The following is a 17,123-nucleotide window of genomic DNA, read 5'->3' on the forward strand; positions in this document are numbered from 1 at the left end:
TATTTGCACAAATACATTAATAATAATAATAATAATAATAATAATAATAATAATAATGAGTCACAACCATCCATCACAAAAAAATTTGGTGCTAAAGGCTCTTCTCTATAGAACTTTAACACTTTCACACAGGGAAAGCCTCGTCAAAGTACTAGAACACCTACTAATAGTATTCTCAAAGAATGGTTACGGACACTCAAATTAAACGGGCATTGCATTCAAAACTGAGGACACATGAAAAAGAGGTTGTGACAAACAGAGAAAGAGAAACCAAGAATTGTTTATCAAACATCCCAACATCCAGATAGATCGGTAGACTCCTATGGAAACTAGCATCTAATGTATTTTGCTCCCTTCAACTAAGATAAAGAGTTGTCTCTGTCATGATAAAGACAATCTAGGTCTCTAAAAGCCGAGTGCATATCACATTCCGTGCAAATATGGTACATCTTATGTGGGGAAGATTATCAAAATAGTTGAGAAGAGATGCAAGGAACATCAGCATCACATCCGACTAAAAAAAAAAAATCAGCTGACGCTGAGCACTGCTTCGAATATAATTATGAAATGAAATACAATGAGACTAGTATCATGGTGCAAATTCCAATTTTCTCTGACACCATAATTAAGGAGTCTATTTAAATGAAATTAGAAGAAAACCTAATAAGTATAAGATCAACACCCCCTCCAAATTACTCAGGTCAAATTCACAATCAGCTATAAATATCGATGTGAGACCAATAATAGTTCAAAGTCCGGCTGAGTCTGGGCAGGTATAACAGCAAAACTCGCAGCATCTGAAGAAGATAGTAGGATAGGTTATCACAATATTGTGGACAAAATGGAAGCAACTCAACTATTGGACTACTAGAAGCACACCATTAAACAAAGAGCTGACATATGTGGTGTAATATGTCTGTAATTATATAGTAAGAGCACAATACATGGGCAGCTACAACAGTTTACATTAAGATAGGCTTTATTATACTCTGCATAAAACGAACAATATGAAACAGGACAGAATACTAGTCACTACACTAAGGACGCAGGCAATTAGAAGATTTTTTTCTATTATATGTTGGCCTGTAACATTTCATCTAACATCAAAAAACTGAAACCCTGAAATCAATTACGAAAGCAGGATCATAACGTTGAAAATACTGTGCCAAAGGCAAAATTGAATAATAAATGAGGAACAAATGGAAGACAAGTAAAAGGAAAACCATTTCTTTGAACATTAAATAACTTTAATTCTCTCTTTCTCATTTATTTATTAATGAACTGGGAAGTAATTACGTGAGCCAGACCACTGTGACCTCTGTAGTCTGATTAAAATTACTTGTAATTAACACCTGACACGCTGGAGCTGGTTTCTTCCAATCAATCAGAGCACTCAGTGTCATGCCCAAACCATCAGCTGTTGCAAAACTGCTGCAACACTTGGGTCAGTTCACTTCCAATTCCTTGTGTGGCATTCTTTCTTGATGTATCTGTGTCACATGGCTCTGGCACTTTTATTTTGTAATTCAGCAAGCACGATAACCACACCATAAACAACACACTTATAATGATGCTAATGAAATACACACACGTCTCATATACAGCAATAATTAAACACTATTGGATACTTCCGCACAAGACAGAATTTGGTGTCACATATCAGAGAGATTGGCTTACATTAAATAAGCTTCACACAACATTGGGTAAAACCTAGTTTTTGAAGGCTGCAATTCATTGTTGCGACTGGGTGATCACAGTACAAAATAGAACTCAGTATTGGTTAGCGTATCAACCTGGCAAGTTGATCTTGTCAAATGCCACTTTTTTTTTATTTCTAAATATAAACAAAAGAATTTGATTACCATTTTTATTCAATTACCTGGTTTAAATCTGATTTTTTTATTTCTAATTCTTTGCCATGTCATTTTCATCATTGTATTCACTTTTTTATTCATTGTAATTTTACTACCCATAACTCTTTTTTCAACTGGAATCTGCCTGTGTCGCCTATAATCTGCAACCAAATGTCAGTGAGGATTGTTTTGTGGAGTGACTTGCCTGGTAGCCAGTGGCCGATGTGGCAACACTATAGTGGCAAGTGACAGATAATAACTATCAAGTAATTTTAAATAGACTATAGTGAGGTTTTCCCATCGACACTTTACGTGTGGACCATAGTGATGCTACCATAGAATTGCTCTGACATATATAACACACAGGGAGCTGCTGATTGGATAAAGCATTTACATCTATCAAACACTCAGTTGGCACAAGTCTAGTGGTGGTGGCACACGCATCACTATGTCACTCATTGTCCCTTGCAGATGTCGTGTTTGTTGGCAGAAAATAACATTAATTTGCACGTGGTTGACTATTTGACACTTATGTTATTGTGTAATTGTACTGAATAATAAAAAAAGAGAGATAGTACTAACAAATAATTTAACTGAGGCTGCGAAAGGTACTGCCCTATGAACTGCAAAATCTGCACAAAACTCTCCTTCCTTCAATGAAACACATCCTTTGATTTTTCTATTGTTCTAAGCAATGCTGGAAGTCTGCTGGCTGAATTATGTACAAAGATAGTCATGATTCTGCTTGATTCTCTTCTACAGAGTCACAGTGCCGTCCTTCAAATTTCAATTTCATGTTCAGCAAGAGGAATAAATCACAAGGAAGTAGATCAGCAAAGTAGGGTGGGTGGAGGAAAATGATGGTTGTCACGGTTCTGAAGTTCTGTCGCTACATGCGACGGCTGTAGCAAGAGAACTGGACTGGAAGCTGACCACGGAGAAGCCCTTGCACATTAGTGCACTAGGTACATACAGGGTGTTACAAAAAGGTACGGCCAAACTTCCAGGAAACATTCCTCATACACAAATAAAGAAAAGATGTTATGTGGACATGTGTCCGGAAACGCTTAATTTCCATGTTAGATCTCATTTTAGCTTCGTCAGTATGTACTGTACTTCCTCGATTCACCGCCATGATTTCATACGGGATACTCTACCTGTGCTGCTAGAACATGTGCCTTTACAAGTACGACACAACATGTGGTTCATGCACGATGGAGCTCCTGCACATTTCAGTCGAAGTGTTCGTACGCTTCTCAACAACAGATTCGGTGACCGACGGATTGGTAGAGGCGGACCAATTCCGTGGCCTCCACGCTCTCCTGACCTTAACCCTGACGACTTTCATTTATGGGGGCATTTGAGAGCTCTTGTCTACGCAACCCCGGTACCAAATGTAGAGACTCTTCGTGCTCGTATTGTGGACGGCTGTGATACAATACGCCATTCTCCAGGGCTGCATCAGCACATCAGGGATTCCGTGCGACGGAGGGTGGATGCACGTACCCTCGCTAACGGAGGACATTTTGAACATTTCCTGTAACAAAAGTGTTTGAAGTCACGCAGGTACGTTCTGTTGCTGTGTGTTTTCATTCCATGATTAATGTGATTTGAAGAGAAGTAATAAAATGGGCTCTAACATGGAAAGTAAGCGTTTCCGGACACATGTCCACATAACATATTTTCTTTCGTTGTGTGTGAGGAATGTTTCCTGAAAGTTTGGCCGTACCTTTTTGTAACACCCTGTATAGTCTGCAGCCGCGAGCTCGACTCCAGTACACCACCAGCAACGGAGGGTGAAACTTTGAGAATGATAATCATTCGTGCTCGCGAAACACGAGAAAAATCATCAGACAAACATCGGCCGAAGAACCTGAGACAATAGCCAAAAGACAGTTTGTCAACAAGTGGCCACAAAAGCCTTAACAATTTTTGATTCCAAACTTTTACTTGTATGCTGTCAGTGATTCTACACTGTGTGTTGAATGTGTAACACAGTACAATTATGTTTTTATACCTTGTAATAGTGCTAATCTTGACTATAAGCTTTGTTTTGTTTACTAGTTTAAGGTGACAAGACAGATGTGGTGCTGATTAAACTGAATGAAACTGTTCATTAGACAAAGTAAAAATTTTTAATGAAAGACTGATGTGGATTCCACAAAGTGCTACTTCATTTTAATTGCTTCCTTTACATTCATCTTCTTCTTCTTCGGACCTTTGCCCCACTTCAACGCGGGGTCAGGCTTGTTACTATGGATTTAGCGAGGTTAGTGTCAGAGGGTGACCAGATGCCCTTCCTGTCGCCACCCCGCACCCCGTTGGATGGAAGTAGTGTACCCCAACTGTCTGCGTACAGTATAAGCCATGAAAGAGTGCGAATGTTTTCAAGTGTCTGCGAGTTGTGTAACTGAGGCGGTGGGACCAGCCAGGTATTCACTTAGGGATGTGGAAAACCGCCTAAAAACCACGTCCAGGCTGGCCAGCACACCGGCCCTCACCGTTAAATTGTCCGGCAGATTCGATCCCAGGCTGGGGCGCCTACCGAAGTACAAGAAACAGCCCTTTAATGCCCTCGGGTAACCTGCCAGGTCAATTGCTTCCTTTACATTATTTTGTTATTGTCATCCATGTTATTACATCTGTTATTACTGCTATCATTTTCCTTGAATTTTGTTTTGTTTATAAAAACTTCTTTTGGTTAATTCTTCATCTGCATTACTTTGCCTAGGCTGCAAGAAGAATTGATGTTTTAAATGTTTGCATGACGATTACCTAGTGTGTGTGTGTGTGTGTGTGTGTGTGTGTGTGTGTGTGTGTGTGGTGTATATATATTCACTATTACACAGCCAATATAAATAGATTTTTCAACCCTTACATCAATATTTTCAAATGTTTAAATATTATTAGATAAATCAAAACGATTAAAGTCTCACGAACAAAGATTCCACATCAAAAAGGGAATAAAAGGAACAAAAAAGGAGAGCTACAAAAAAAGTTAAATGACATAGCAAAGGATTAGAACTGAAAACATTATATTTAAACCAAATAATTGAATAAAAATATTGATTGCAGTCATTTCAACTATGATGTAAAATTGTAAGTAACACTAAATAGGATCTGTACCCACAAACTTCACTGTACCAGACAAATTACTTACTAGGCTACAGTGCTGTTATGAAATGACTGCTGTTTTCAAGGTTGTAGTGGATCACAAGAAATTCTGAAATTACATTTTGCTGATTACTCAAAAATGAGGGCCCTCCACTGCAGGGTGCGATGCCTACGCCCCCATATAAATGGTTTCAGGAAGTTGATTCCACACCTGGGGACCTCTCCTCGTAAGGCAACCAAATTTAATATTACTTGGAATAACATTATCAAAATTCACAGAACCATCATGCCATATTGCAAACTGTGATGGAAACAAAGATGAAACGGATGACGTTTTGTTGACGGTACCCAGGTATCCTCTGGCCAAAGCAGGCACCGTAGCATCATTTACATCTCCATCATTTCTACCAGTTGTTTCCTGACAAACAAAATGGCGAGTACTGCCAGGAGCACAGATTTATCTTGAAAATTAATGTGAAAAGTGTACTGAGAACATTTATAATAGAGGACTAGTTGTTCCCATAAACAGGAGGAACCAATTCCAACTTATTTTGCAAACACAGTGGTGGTGGTGGTTTCTGTTGCAGTGTTCAGTCCAAAGACTGGTTTGATGCAGCTCTCCGCTCTAGTCTGGCCTGTGCAAACTGCTTCATCTCTGTGTAACTGCTGCAACCTACATCAAACTGAATCTCCTTACTGAGTACAAGCCTTGGCCTCCCTCTACAACCATTACCACCTCCACATTTTACCCCATTACCAATTCACAATTCCTCGATGCCTCAGGGTCTGTCCTATCAACCGATCCATTCTATTAGTCAAGTTGCACCATAAATTGCTTTTTTCTTCCAACTGCATTCAGTACCTCTTCATTAGTTATCTGTTCTACCTATCTAAACTTCAACATTCTTCCGTAGCACCGTGTCGCATAAGCTTCCACTTTTTTCATGTCTGTATTGTTACTGATCCCTGTTTCACTTACGTAAAAGTTTTCAAATAGCTGATAAGGGCTACAAAATGAATCTTTTAGCAGAATTTGAAACATAAAAACATTCCCACCAAAATTCAAAAATTAGTTGAATAATCAACTTACATTAAAAAACAGTCATTATTTTGACTGCACATTATCTCTTCTAAAATATGACAACTAGCCTATTCCTTTAATATATTAGAGCTATGTGCCATTTTTTCTCAAAAGTATGATATGCGACTTCTTTATACACTCCAGTTATATTTTATATGCTTTTATATATATGTTCCTTGCTGCTAGCGTCTCGACATGTACATAGCTGTGATTCAATTACCATAAATTGTCAATCAGTGTTTACAATAATCACACACAATATGTACATTTCTGGACATATCACGGCACTATGCTTCTGTGAAGATGACGTTGACGTATGCTAAACCAATACTAAGTAAGTTTCGGTAATATACTTGTTGTTGTGGTCTTCAGTCCTGAGACTGGTTTGATGCAGCTCTCCATGCTACTCTACCCTGTGCAAGCACCTCTCAGTACCTACTGCAGCCTACATCCCTTTGAATCTGCTTAGTGTATTCATCTCTTTGTCCCCCTCTAATGATTTTTACCCTCCACGCTGCCCTCCAACGCTAAATTTGTGATCCCTTGATACCTCAGAATATGTCCTACCAACCGATCCCTTCTTCTAGTCAAGTTGTGCCACAAACCCCTCTTCTCCCCAATTACATTCAATACCTCCTCATTAGTTATGTGGTCTACCCATCTAATCTTCAGCATTCTTCTGTAGCACCACATTTCGAAAGCTTCTATTCTCTTCTTGTCCAAACTATTTATCGTCCACGTTTCACTTCCATACATGGCTACACTGCATGCAAATACTTTCAGAAACGACTTCCTGAAACATAAATCTATACTCGATGTTAACAAATTTCTCTTCTTCAGAAACACTTTCCTTGCCATTGCCAGTCTACATTTTATATCCTCTCTACTTCGACCATCGTCAGTTATTTTGCTCCCCAAATAGCAAAACCCTGTTACTACTTTAAGTGTCTCACTTCCTAATCTAATTCCCTCAGCATCACCCAACTTAATTCCACTACATTCCATTATCCTCATTTTAGGTTTGTCGATGTTCATCTTTACCCTCCTTTCAAGACACAGTCCATTCTGTTCAGCTGCTCTTCCAAATCCTTTGCTGTCTCTGACAGAATTACAATGTCATCGGCGAACCTCAAAGTTTTTATTTCTTCTCCATGGATTTTAATTCCTACTCCAAATTTTTCTTTTGTTTCCTTTACTGCTTGCTCAATATACAATTGAATAACATCAGGGAGAGGCTACAACCCTGTCTCACTACCCTTCCCAACCACTGTTTCCCTCTTGTGCCCCTCGACTCTTATAACTGCCATCTGCTTTCTGTGCAAATTGTAAATAGCCTTTCGTTCCCTGTATTTTACCCCTGCCACCTTCAGAATTTGAAAGAGAGTATTCCAGTCAACATTGTCAAAAGCTTTCTCTACGTCTACAAATGCTAGAAATGTAGGTTTGCCTTTCCTTAATCTCTCCCGAGATAAGTCGTAGGGTCAGTGTTGCCTCACATGTTCCAACATTTCTATGGAATCCAAACTGATCTTCCGCGAGGTCGGCTTCTACCAGTTTTTCCATTCGTCTGTAACGAATTCACGTTAGTATTTTGCAGTCGTGACTTATTAAACTGATAGTTCGGTAATTTTCACATCTGTCAACACCTGCTTTCTTTGGGATTGGAATTATTATATTCTTCTTGAAGTCTGAGGGTATTTCGCTTGTCTCGTACATCTTGCTCACCAAATGGTAGAGTTTTGTCAGGAATGGCTTTCCCACGGCTGTCAGTAGTTCTAATGGAATGCTGTCTACTCCCGGGGCCTTGTTTCGACTCAGGTCTCAACTCAGGTACACATAAATGTATAGCCAAGGTATAAAGATTTATAATGTCCCTAATTTTGTAGGCTTCTGAAGATGACCGATTGATTTGTTGCAATTGGTAAAGTGTAATAAAAATATATTTCTAACTGATGATTGAAAAAATTATGTAAAAGGCTGCACTCTAGAGAAATAACTTCAGAAAGACTTCCTGACACTCGAATTTCTCTTTTCAGTCACAAGTTATTTTGTTGCCCAAATAGCAGACCTTGCATATGACTTTTAGTGTTTCCTTTCCCTCAAAGTGGCCTACTTTAATTCAACTACATCTCATTGCTTTTGTTGATATTCACCTTATTACTGCTCTTTTTAAAACACTATACATTATTTTGTTCAATTAATCTTCCGATAAGGAAAAAGAAGGAAGATTGGAATTTAACGTCCCATCAACATCAAAGCCATTAGATTGATTCAAGGAAGGTGAAGGAAATCGGCCATGCACTGTAAAAGCAATCTAGCTGGCATTTGCATTTAGGAAAATCACGGGAAATATATATCGAAATGGACAAACGAAGGTTTGACTTACTGTCCTCCGCAACATGAGTCAGTGTGCTAAAGACACTGTGCACTTTGGTTTGACTGATTGACCCTCTGAGCCCTTCGCCATCAGATACAACTACTATGTCATCAGCTAACCTCAAAGTTTTTATTTCTTCTCTCTGGACTTTAATTCCTTTTCAGAATTTCTCTTTTGTTTCCTTTAGCACTTGTTCGACCCTGCGAGGGGACACCACCTTACAGTAGGCACCTTCAATGCCGTGCAGGAGAGTTTGCGTATTTTGTTGAAGTCGAGAGCTGTGCCAAGTGGTAGCGTAGCTACAGGCAGGGTTACCCAAGCCTGATTGGTCTCTACTGAGGAACCAGATGACATGTGTCCCACGACATAGGACAGGGAGGGCTCTAGAGACTTAGTGAAACCAGCTTCCCTGCAGGAGTACCGTATTTACTCAAATCTAAGCCGCACTTTTTTTCCGGTTTTTGTAGTCCAAAAACCGCCGCCTGCAGCTTAGAATCGAGTACAGAGTAAACGGAAGTTCTGAAAAATGTTGGTAGGTGCCGCCACATCTTATGCTGTCAAATATATGTAGCACTACACAGGCATGCTTTGCAGGCACAAAGATATATACTGGTGCCAAAACCTCTGCGTCAGTAAATAAATTAAAAGAAAATGTAGAAGAATGTAAACTTTATCCCATGTATTCTTTCGTGTTTGCTGCTATCTCATTTAAATCCCAGCAAACTAGGAAACTAGAGTGAGACAACAGCAAACTCTGAAAATATACGTATCATGTCATGTTTACATTCGTATTATTCTTATGCTGTATATTGATACAGTCAGAAATGAAGCACGGCAACTGACTGGATTTTTAAATGTAAGATGACTAATTTCTGTGCAGAATGTAATGTACTGAAGAGGCGTCTGCAAAACTTTTCAAACGGAGAAAAATTTTCGCTTAACTCTCGTTCAGAACATCATCTATCATACGCATGGTTCTTGTTGATCATTACAAAAGAAAGCTGTAGTGTAAGTAACAACAAATAGCAGTCTCTTGCCATTGTTTCGCTAATGAGACAATTCCTCCCTTTTTTTATTGTAAGTGGCGGAAGGGTGCACAAAAGCAAGCCATGCCGCGAGCGACGACAGGTTGTAAACATTCATTATCAAAATGCGACAAACAATGCATGACACAGTACAATAATGCATTTTCAGCTTCGAGTGATGTAAACACCTGTAACAAAGAGAACGGCACTTATCAGATAAAAGCAAAACAAGCAATCGATTCAAACCAGACAAAGCACATGAAAAAGGAAGGGTACCCGTATAAATATGGACGGAGCGCCTGACACATAGCAATGGCTACTTGGTAAAGCTTAAATGTTAAGCTTACAACTCGAACCAAACTACTGTAGTTGTATCTTCATCCATTCGACCTAAATTGTGTCTCATATTACACTGGACCAACTTTGTTTCGATTTGGAGGTGCGGCCTAAAACTTTTCTCTCCCGTTGATTTTCGAGTCTCAAATTTCAGGTGCGGCTTAGATTCGGGAAAATTTTTTTTCCTTGCTTTCGAGTCTCATTTTTCAGATGCGGCTTAGATTCGAGTAAATACGGTAAACCTAATACAAATCCTGGACCTCCAGGATGTGTGTCAGGCATAGAACTAGTAACCCCATACCGTAAAAAAAAAGGATATTACAGATATTCCACAGAAGCCTCAGATACTGGATGGAAAGCATGTATCACAACTCCGGCACAGGAAATGGATAAAGGATCTGACAGCAGCATCATAGAATGTGAGAACAATACTTCAGCCTGGAAAAATGAAAGAAATAGCCAATGTAATTTTGAAACTTAAATATGATGTCATAGGGCTACAGAAAATAAGATGGCAAGGAAACGGGCAGACAGATAAACCTGCGCACTCACTAGTACATAGTGAACCAGAAGAAAGAACAGGCCAACTTGGAACAGGGTTTACAATAACCAGGGAAGTTAGGAAAAGCCTATTACAATTTGAACCCACAAATGAAAGGATGCACAGACTCAGACTGAGAGGGAAATTTAGGAATATTTCAATAATGAATGCACATGAACTAACTAAGGAAAAAGAGGATACAATTAAAGAATAGTTCTCGAAGACTTGGAAAAGTATGCTGTGCAGTAACTAAATATAACCTGATGGTAGTAATAGGATATTTTAATGCAAAAATAGGGAGCAATGAACGTCCATATGGAGATCTGGAAAATATTCACTACATCAAGAAAACAAGAATGTAGACATATTAAACCAATTCAGCAAGGAATAATATGATTATTACAATTACTTGTTTCCCACACAAAAGGAAGTAAGCAGTCAGTGGAGTAGTCAATCAGACTGGCCATCTTTTAGTGATTGCACACCAAATCCCTGTCAGCTGTGGATATACGGAGCGGCAGAGGACCAAACCTGTGACACAGACCACATTGTCATAAAATCAGTCTTGAGAGAGAGAAACTGTCACTAACAAATGGCAACAGTACAGGAGAGGTGATGAAATGGAATACTGTCAAACTGATAATCCCCAATGGGGGGGGGGGGGGGGGGGGGGGAAAAAAAAAAAAAAAAAAAAAAAAAAAAAAAAAAAAAAAAAAAAAGGTTGAGCAATGAAGAGACCTCAGTAGGAGCACATGAAAGATGGAGCAGGATTGAAAAAAAAAAGCAACTAAAGATGCTGCAGAAGAAATAACAGGCATAAGAAGGAACAGAAGAACCCAGGAATGGTTTGACAAAGATTGCAGGTCAGCAACTGAGGAAAAGAACAGGGCAAGAACAAAAGTACTACATAGAGAAACCAGAAATAATGTGGAACAATACAGGGAATTAAGGAGAAGAGCGAACAGACTGTGCAAGAGACAGAAAAGACAGTGGACTAACAAGAAATTCTGAGGACTAGAAGAGCCAAAGAAACAGTCAAATAAGGAAGTTTTATCATGCTGCAGGTAAAATAAAGAACTGATTCCAGCCAAAAATAAAGGGATGTTCCAGTATAGATGGGAAAAGATAAGGGAAGAAGAACACATAGTGGGAAGATGGGCAGAGTATTTCAAAGATACACTAAGCACCAGCCTATAAGATGAAGAGACAGTCACACAGGAGGGAAGAGTGGAGCTGGAAGTAGACAATGAAACCAATGAGGCAAGAAAGCCAACACTACAAGAGGTCTCCCAGGCTGTGCACAAGTCAAAAAACAATTGAGCCCCTGGGGAAGATGGCACAATCCTCGAGTTAGTAAAAACTGGTGGTGAGGCAGTAATAAAGGAACTACCCTCAATATCAAATATGTACAAAACAAACTTTGTCAGATAATTGGAAAACTGGAATAATAATCCCCATTTATTAGAAAGGGGCAGAACTGCATTTGAAAACTATAGAGGTGTAACACTCCTAAGCACAGCTTATAAGATCTTCACAAGTATATTAAACAAAAGGATACAGAAGACATACTAGGGGAATATCAGTGTGGCTTTTGACCAGTCAGAGGAACAACTGATCAAATATTTGTGATAAGACAAATGATGGAAAAGTTCTACAAATGTGATATAGATCTGCATTTCCTATTCATTGACTTCAATCAAGCCTTCAGTGTCAACTAGCAAGAACTATACAGAGCACTGGAAGTAGTTGGTACATGTGCTAAACAAATAAGACTAATCAGAGTGACAATGACAGAGACAAGAGCAAAAGTGAACGTCCTTAGCAGAACAGTGAATGCTTTGACTTTAATAAAGGTGTGAAGCATGGAGATAGTCTCTCCATTGTCCTATTCAATGTAGCCCTGTATAGTGCAGTAAATGAAATCAACAAAAGAGGCACCATATTCATGAAAACTAGCCAGATATGTGCATACGCTGATGACACCGATTGCTCTAGTAGGAAGAAATATCAATACACTCCAAGAAACATATCGGGCAATGGAAAGAAAAGGCTTAAAAATTGGCCTCATAGTAAATGAAAAACAAAACAAAATATATGGTAATGCCAAACTCTGAGGCCAGAAGAACCCATAAAGACATGAACATCAACCGGAAATTTTCAAAGGCGTGTCCTCTTTCAACTACTTGGCTGCCCTAATAACAAATGATAACAGCATTGGAGAGGCTATAAGGGAAAGAATACAAGCAGGAAACAGAGCTTACTTTGCAAATATGTACCTTTTCATAAACAGCCTTGTTACAAGAAAAACAGAACTGCCAATATATAACTCCCTAGACCGCCTGGCTATCACATACTGGTCAGAGGTATGGTTGCTGACAGAACATGACAAAAGGTGCACTAAGAACCTTTGAGCGGAAAATACTATGCAAAATCTATGGTCCAATAAGGGAGGAAGAAGGCTGGAGAACACACTACAATGTCAAACTACACGTGTTAATAAAAGGTAGGGACATAGTAAAATCTGTGAAATCACAATGAATGTTATGGCTAGGAGATGTGGAGAGAATGGCAGAAGATAAAATTCCAAAGAAAATGATGATCCATTCAGCTAGGCGAAAAGGGAGGCCTAGAGGAAGATGGATTGATGACGCAATAGTGGATCTCAGCAGTATGGGAGTCTAGTGGTGGAAAAGAGCAGGAAATAACCGAGAAATGTGGAGGAAGATCATTCAAAAATCAGGGTACAGAATGAATAACAGGGGAGGGCGGGAGGCTACATCCTATCTCATTCCCTCCTCTACCATTGCTTCCCTTTCATGTTCTTAGATTCTAACTGCAGTCTGTTTTCTGTACAAGTTGTCGGTAACCTTTCACAGAGTATTTTCACCTACAACATTCTGAAAATCAAAGAATGTATTCCAGACAACAGTTCCAGAAACTAAAAATGTAGGTCTGATTTGCTTTAATTTATGTTCTAAGGTAAGTCATTGCGTCAGTATTGCAGTATTGATGGTTGCTATTAGTGTGTCCAACTAGGGGAGTAGCTGAAGTATCTTCGTATATTCATCTTCCAGTGAGTCACAGGGTAAGGAAAGAAAAACCTAGGTTTACGGCATTTATAGACTTAGGGAAAGGTTTTGATAATGTTGACTGCAACATTCTCTTTGAAATTCTGAGGGTAGCAGGGGTAAAATACAGGGAGCAAGAGGCTATTTACAAAAGAGGGGGGGGGGGGGGGGGGGGGCGAGGGATTCAGAAATTAACATACAATAATTTTTTTTTCTCGTCTCTTATTGCACATGGAACATTGAAACTTCACAAAGACACAGTTTGAAGCTTGCACTACAGTGGGTATTATGTTCTCGTGTGCAGCACTAGCAAGAGAAGCCAGAACAACAAATATGGTGTGTATGTTACTGTTGCCAATTTGTGAAGAGCAGTGAAGTGTAGTTCGATGTTTGTGGGCCAAGGTGCATAAGCTGGGTGAAATTCACAGGGACGTGCATGGCATGTATGGGGACAACTGTACGATGTATCCATTGGCGTGCATTCTTCCAAGAGGATTGTGTAAAAATTAGTGATCTGCCATGCTCCAGATGGCCGGTAACAGCTGCAACCCTGCAGAATGTTGGAGCCATTGAGACAGAAATTTTGAACGACCAGTGTGTGCAACAGCGAATGTTATCACAGCACTTCAACACTTTATATGGTGCGGTGTATGATATTGCTCATGGCATGAAATTTCTTAATGTTACTACTTGCTGGGTGCCTAAGAACCTGACAGACAACCATAAAGGCCAGCGAATGATAATAAGCTCCGAACATTGCTTTACATTAAAGAAGGGAATGACTTTCTGAGAGAAATTTTCACTGGTGATGAGTTATGAACATACCAATACATGCCCAGAACCAAGCAGTCCTCTGTGGAAAGGAAACATGCTGGTTCGCCAGTATGAAAAAAATTCAAAGTGACTCAATCTTCTAGGAAAGTGCATGTGACAGTGTTCTGGGATATATAAAGTGTGGTATTGGTGGACTTTGGTGAACATAGGACCACTCTGAATGCTACAGCCTACATTAAAACTTTGGTTGTTGAAATTTTTCATGACAATCCTTGCCCCCATGTTGCTGCTCTTCTTTGTGAGAAAAAGCCAGATTTGGATGTGAAGTGCTCCGAGTATTCACCATACAGTTCAGACTTTGCTCCGTCAGACTTTCATCTGTTTGGTGCTATGAAGAAATTCCTGGCTGACCACTGCTTTGTAACAGATGTGGAAGTAAAATCAACATTCTGCAGATGGCTGTACTTCAACTAAACATCCTTCTATGAGCAAGGCATATTCAAATCAGTACTGTGATGGGGAAATGTATTGAGAACATTGGTGATTGTGTAGAAAAAGTAAGTAAAATACGCAAGTTCATTTGTGATTTTTTGTTTTTGTTTTGTTACATATTAAATTTTCTGGTAACAAAATTACTGTCTGTTACTTTCCGATCTTCCCTCGTACAACTTATCCAGAAACCAGACAGCAGTTATAAGAGTTGAGGTTCATGAAAGGGAAGTAGTGATTAAGAAGGGAGTAAGACAGGGTTGTAGCGTATCTCTGATGTTGTTTAATCTTTTCACTGAGCAAGCAGTAAAAGAAAAAAAAAGCACTCCGTCTTCTGGCCACAAATGTCCCATCGGGACCATCCGACCGCCGTGTCATCCTCAGATCAGGATGCGGATAGGAGGGGCATGTGGTCAGCACACCACTCTCCCGGTCATTATGACGGTTTTCTTTGACCGGAGCCGCTACTATTCGGTCGAGTAGCTCCTCAATTGGCATCACGAGGCTGAGTGCACCCCGAAAAATGACAACAGGGCATGGCGGCTGGATGGTCACCCATCCAAGTGCCGGCCACGCCCGCCAGCACTTAACTTCGGTGATCTCACGGGAACCGGTGTATCCACTGTGGCAAGGCCGTTGCCTAAGCAGTAAAAGAAACCAAAGAGAAATTTTGAGTGCAAATTGAAGTTCAGGGAGAAGAAATAAAAAATTTCAGATTTGCCGGGGACATTGAAATTCTGTCAGAGACAGCGAAGGACTTGGAAGAGCACTTGAATAGAAAGGGCAGTGTCTTCAAAGGAGGTAGCTTGTTTCACAAAAGTGAAACAAGGATAATAGAAGGAAACAAAACACTAAAAGTAATAGATGAGCTTTGATATTTGGGCACCAAAATAACTGATGATTGCCAAAGTAGAGGGAACATAAAATGTGGACTAGAAATGGGAAAAAAGTGTTTCTGAAGAAGAGAAATTTGTTTATTTTGAATACAGATTTGTCAGGAAGTGTTTTCAGAAATTATTTGTATGGAACGTAGCCCTGTTTGGACAACAAGAGAACAGAAGCTTTCGAAATGTGGTGCAACAGAAGAATGCTGAAGATAAGATGAGTTGATCTCATAACTAATGAGGTACTGAACAAAATTTGGGAGAAGAGGAATTTTGTAGGGAGCACATTGTGCTTATGTGGGAGTGATAAAGATGCTTGTAAAACAATAAACTGGTAGCCAAGATTGCAGGAATTCTTTTTATTCGATGATTACCAGTTTCGGCAAAACTAAAGCCGCCATCATCGGATCTTAGGACACAAACAGGTTATAACGTCAAGGCAAACAGTGGTGATATTAATAGTTGCCTATAACACGCAGGCCTTACAAAATTGTCGTAAGTAGCACATAGGCGTCCAAGAGAGATGACATAAATGTTGAGTGTCTCCATCACATACAAGTGCAAATTTTGCAAGGCCTGTGTGCTATAGGCAACTATTGATATCACCATCGTTTGCCTTGATGTTGTAACGTGTATGTGTCCTAAGGTATGTAACTAAATTTATATCTATACATGTTATGCAAGTTGAATCGAAGCCCACTTTTATAGTGTTTTCTGTCCTCCCTAGATCCGATGATGGCGGTTTTAGTTTCACCAAAACCGTTAATCATAGAATAAAAAGAATTCCTGCGATCTTTGCTACCAGTTTATTGTTTTACAAGAAGAGGAATTGGTGGCATAACCTGACAAGAAGGAGGGATCAGTTGGTAGGACACATTCTGAGGCATCAAGGGATCACTAATTCAGTACCAGAGGGAAGCGAAGAGGGTAAAAATTGTAGAGGGTGACCTAGAAATGAATACATAAAGTAGATTCAGAAGGATGTAGGTTCCAGTACTTACTCTGAGATGAAGAGGCTTGCACAGGATACAGTAGCTTGGAGAGCTCTATCAAATCAGTCTTTGGACTGAAGACCACAACAACAAAACATGAGATGAATAATGATAATTATCAATTACACAAAAGATTACCTGATATCATAGAGGGGCCTGAAGATAAAAGGAACATAACACCAAAGTCAACTGCTAATAAGATTAGATCTATAGATATAGCTGAAGGTGTCAACCCTAGTAAATAATGATGTAAAGGACTATCACAGAAGGGAAGGGTCTGCAAGGTCTAGGCTACATACTTCAGAACTGGGAAGTCTAGAGCCAGTACTACTCGCCCCCGTTCGGACGTACCTCGTGTCCACCGTAGCACCAGCGCTGCACGAGCACCGTGCAGGGCGGGCAGGTGGGCTCGGAGTGGCAGCTGTGCAGCGGGGCGTGGCCGCAGGGGTGCTCGCGCGGGCACGGTCGGTCGCAGGTCGGGCGCCGCGTGCCGCACGGGACCGGCGGCTCGATCACCTGTGCCCCGCACTCGCACGTCAGCTCGTCGAAGCCTGCAAAATGTGGAGAAAGCCTGCAAAATGTGGAGAAA

At 40.0% G+C, this 17,123-nt stretch overlaps 1 protein-coding gene across 1 annotated transcript in view; it reads right to left on the reverse strand.

Annotated features, from left to right (window-relative positions):
• Positions 1 to 17,123, reverse strand: part of LOC126426914 (transcriptional repressor NF-X1) — a 264,170-nt gene that overhangs the window by 86,419 nt on the left and 160,628 nt on the right. The window contains exon 12 of the mRNA XM_050089018.1: positions 16,886 to 17,085. Within this exon, the coding sequence (XP_049944975.1) occupies positions 16,886 to 17,085 (200 nt within the window). The remainder of the gene's footprint in view (positions 1 to 16,885; positions 17,086 to 17,123) is intronic.

This window comes from Schistocerca serialis, chromosome 11, assembly GCF_023864345.2.
Source record: "Schistocerca serialis cubense isolate TAMUIC-IGC-003099 chromosome 11, iqSchSeri2.2, whole genome shotgun sequence".
Lineage (NCBI taxonomy): Eukaryota > Metazoa > Arthropoda > Insecta > Orthoptera > Acrididae > Schistocerca > Schistocerca serialis.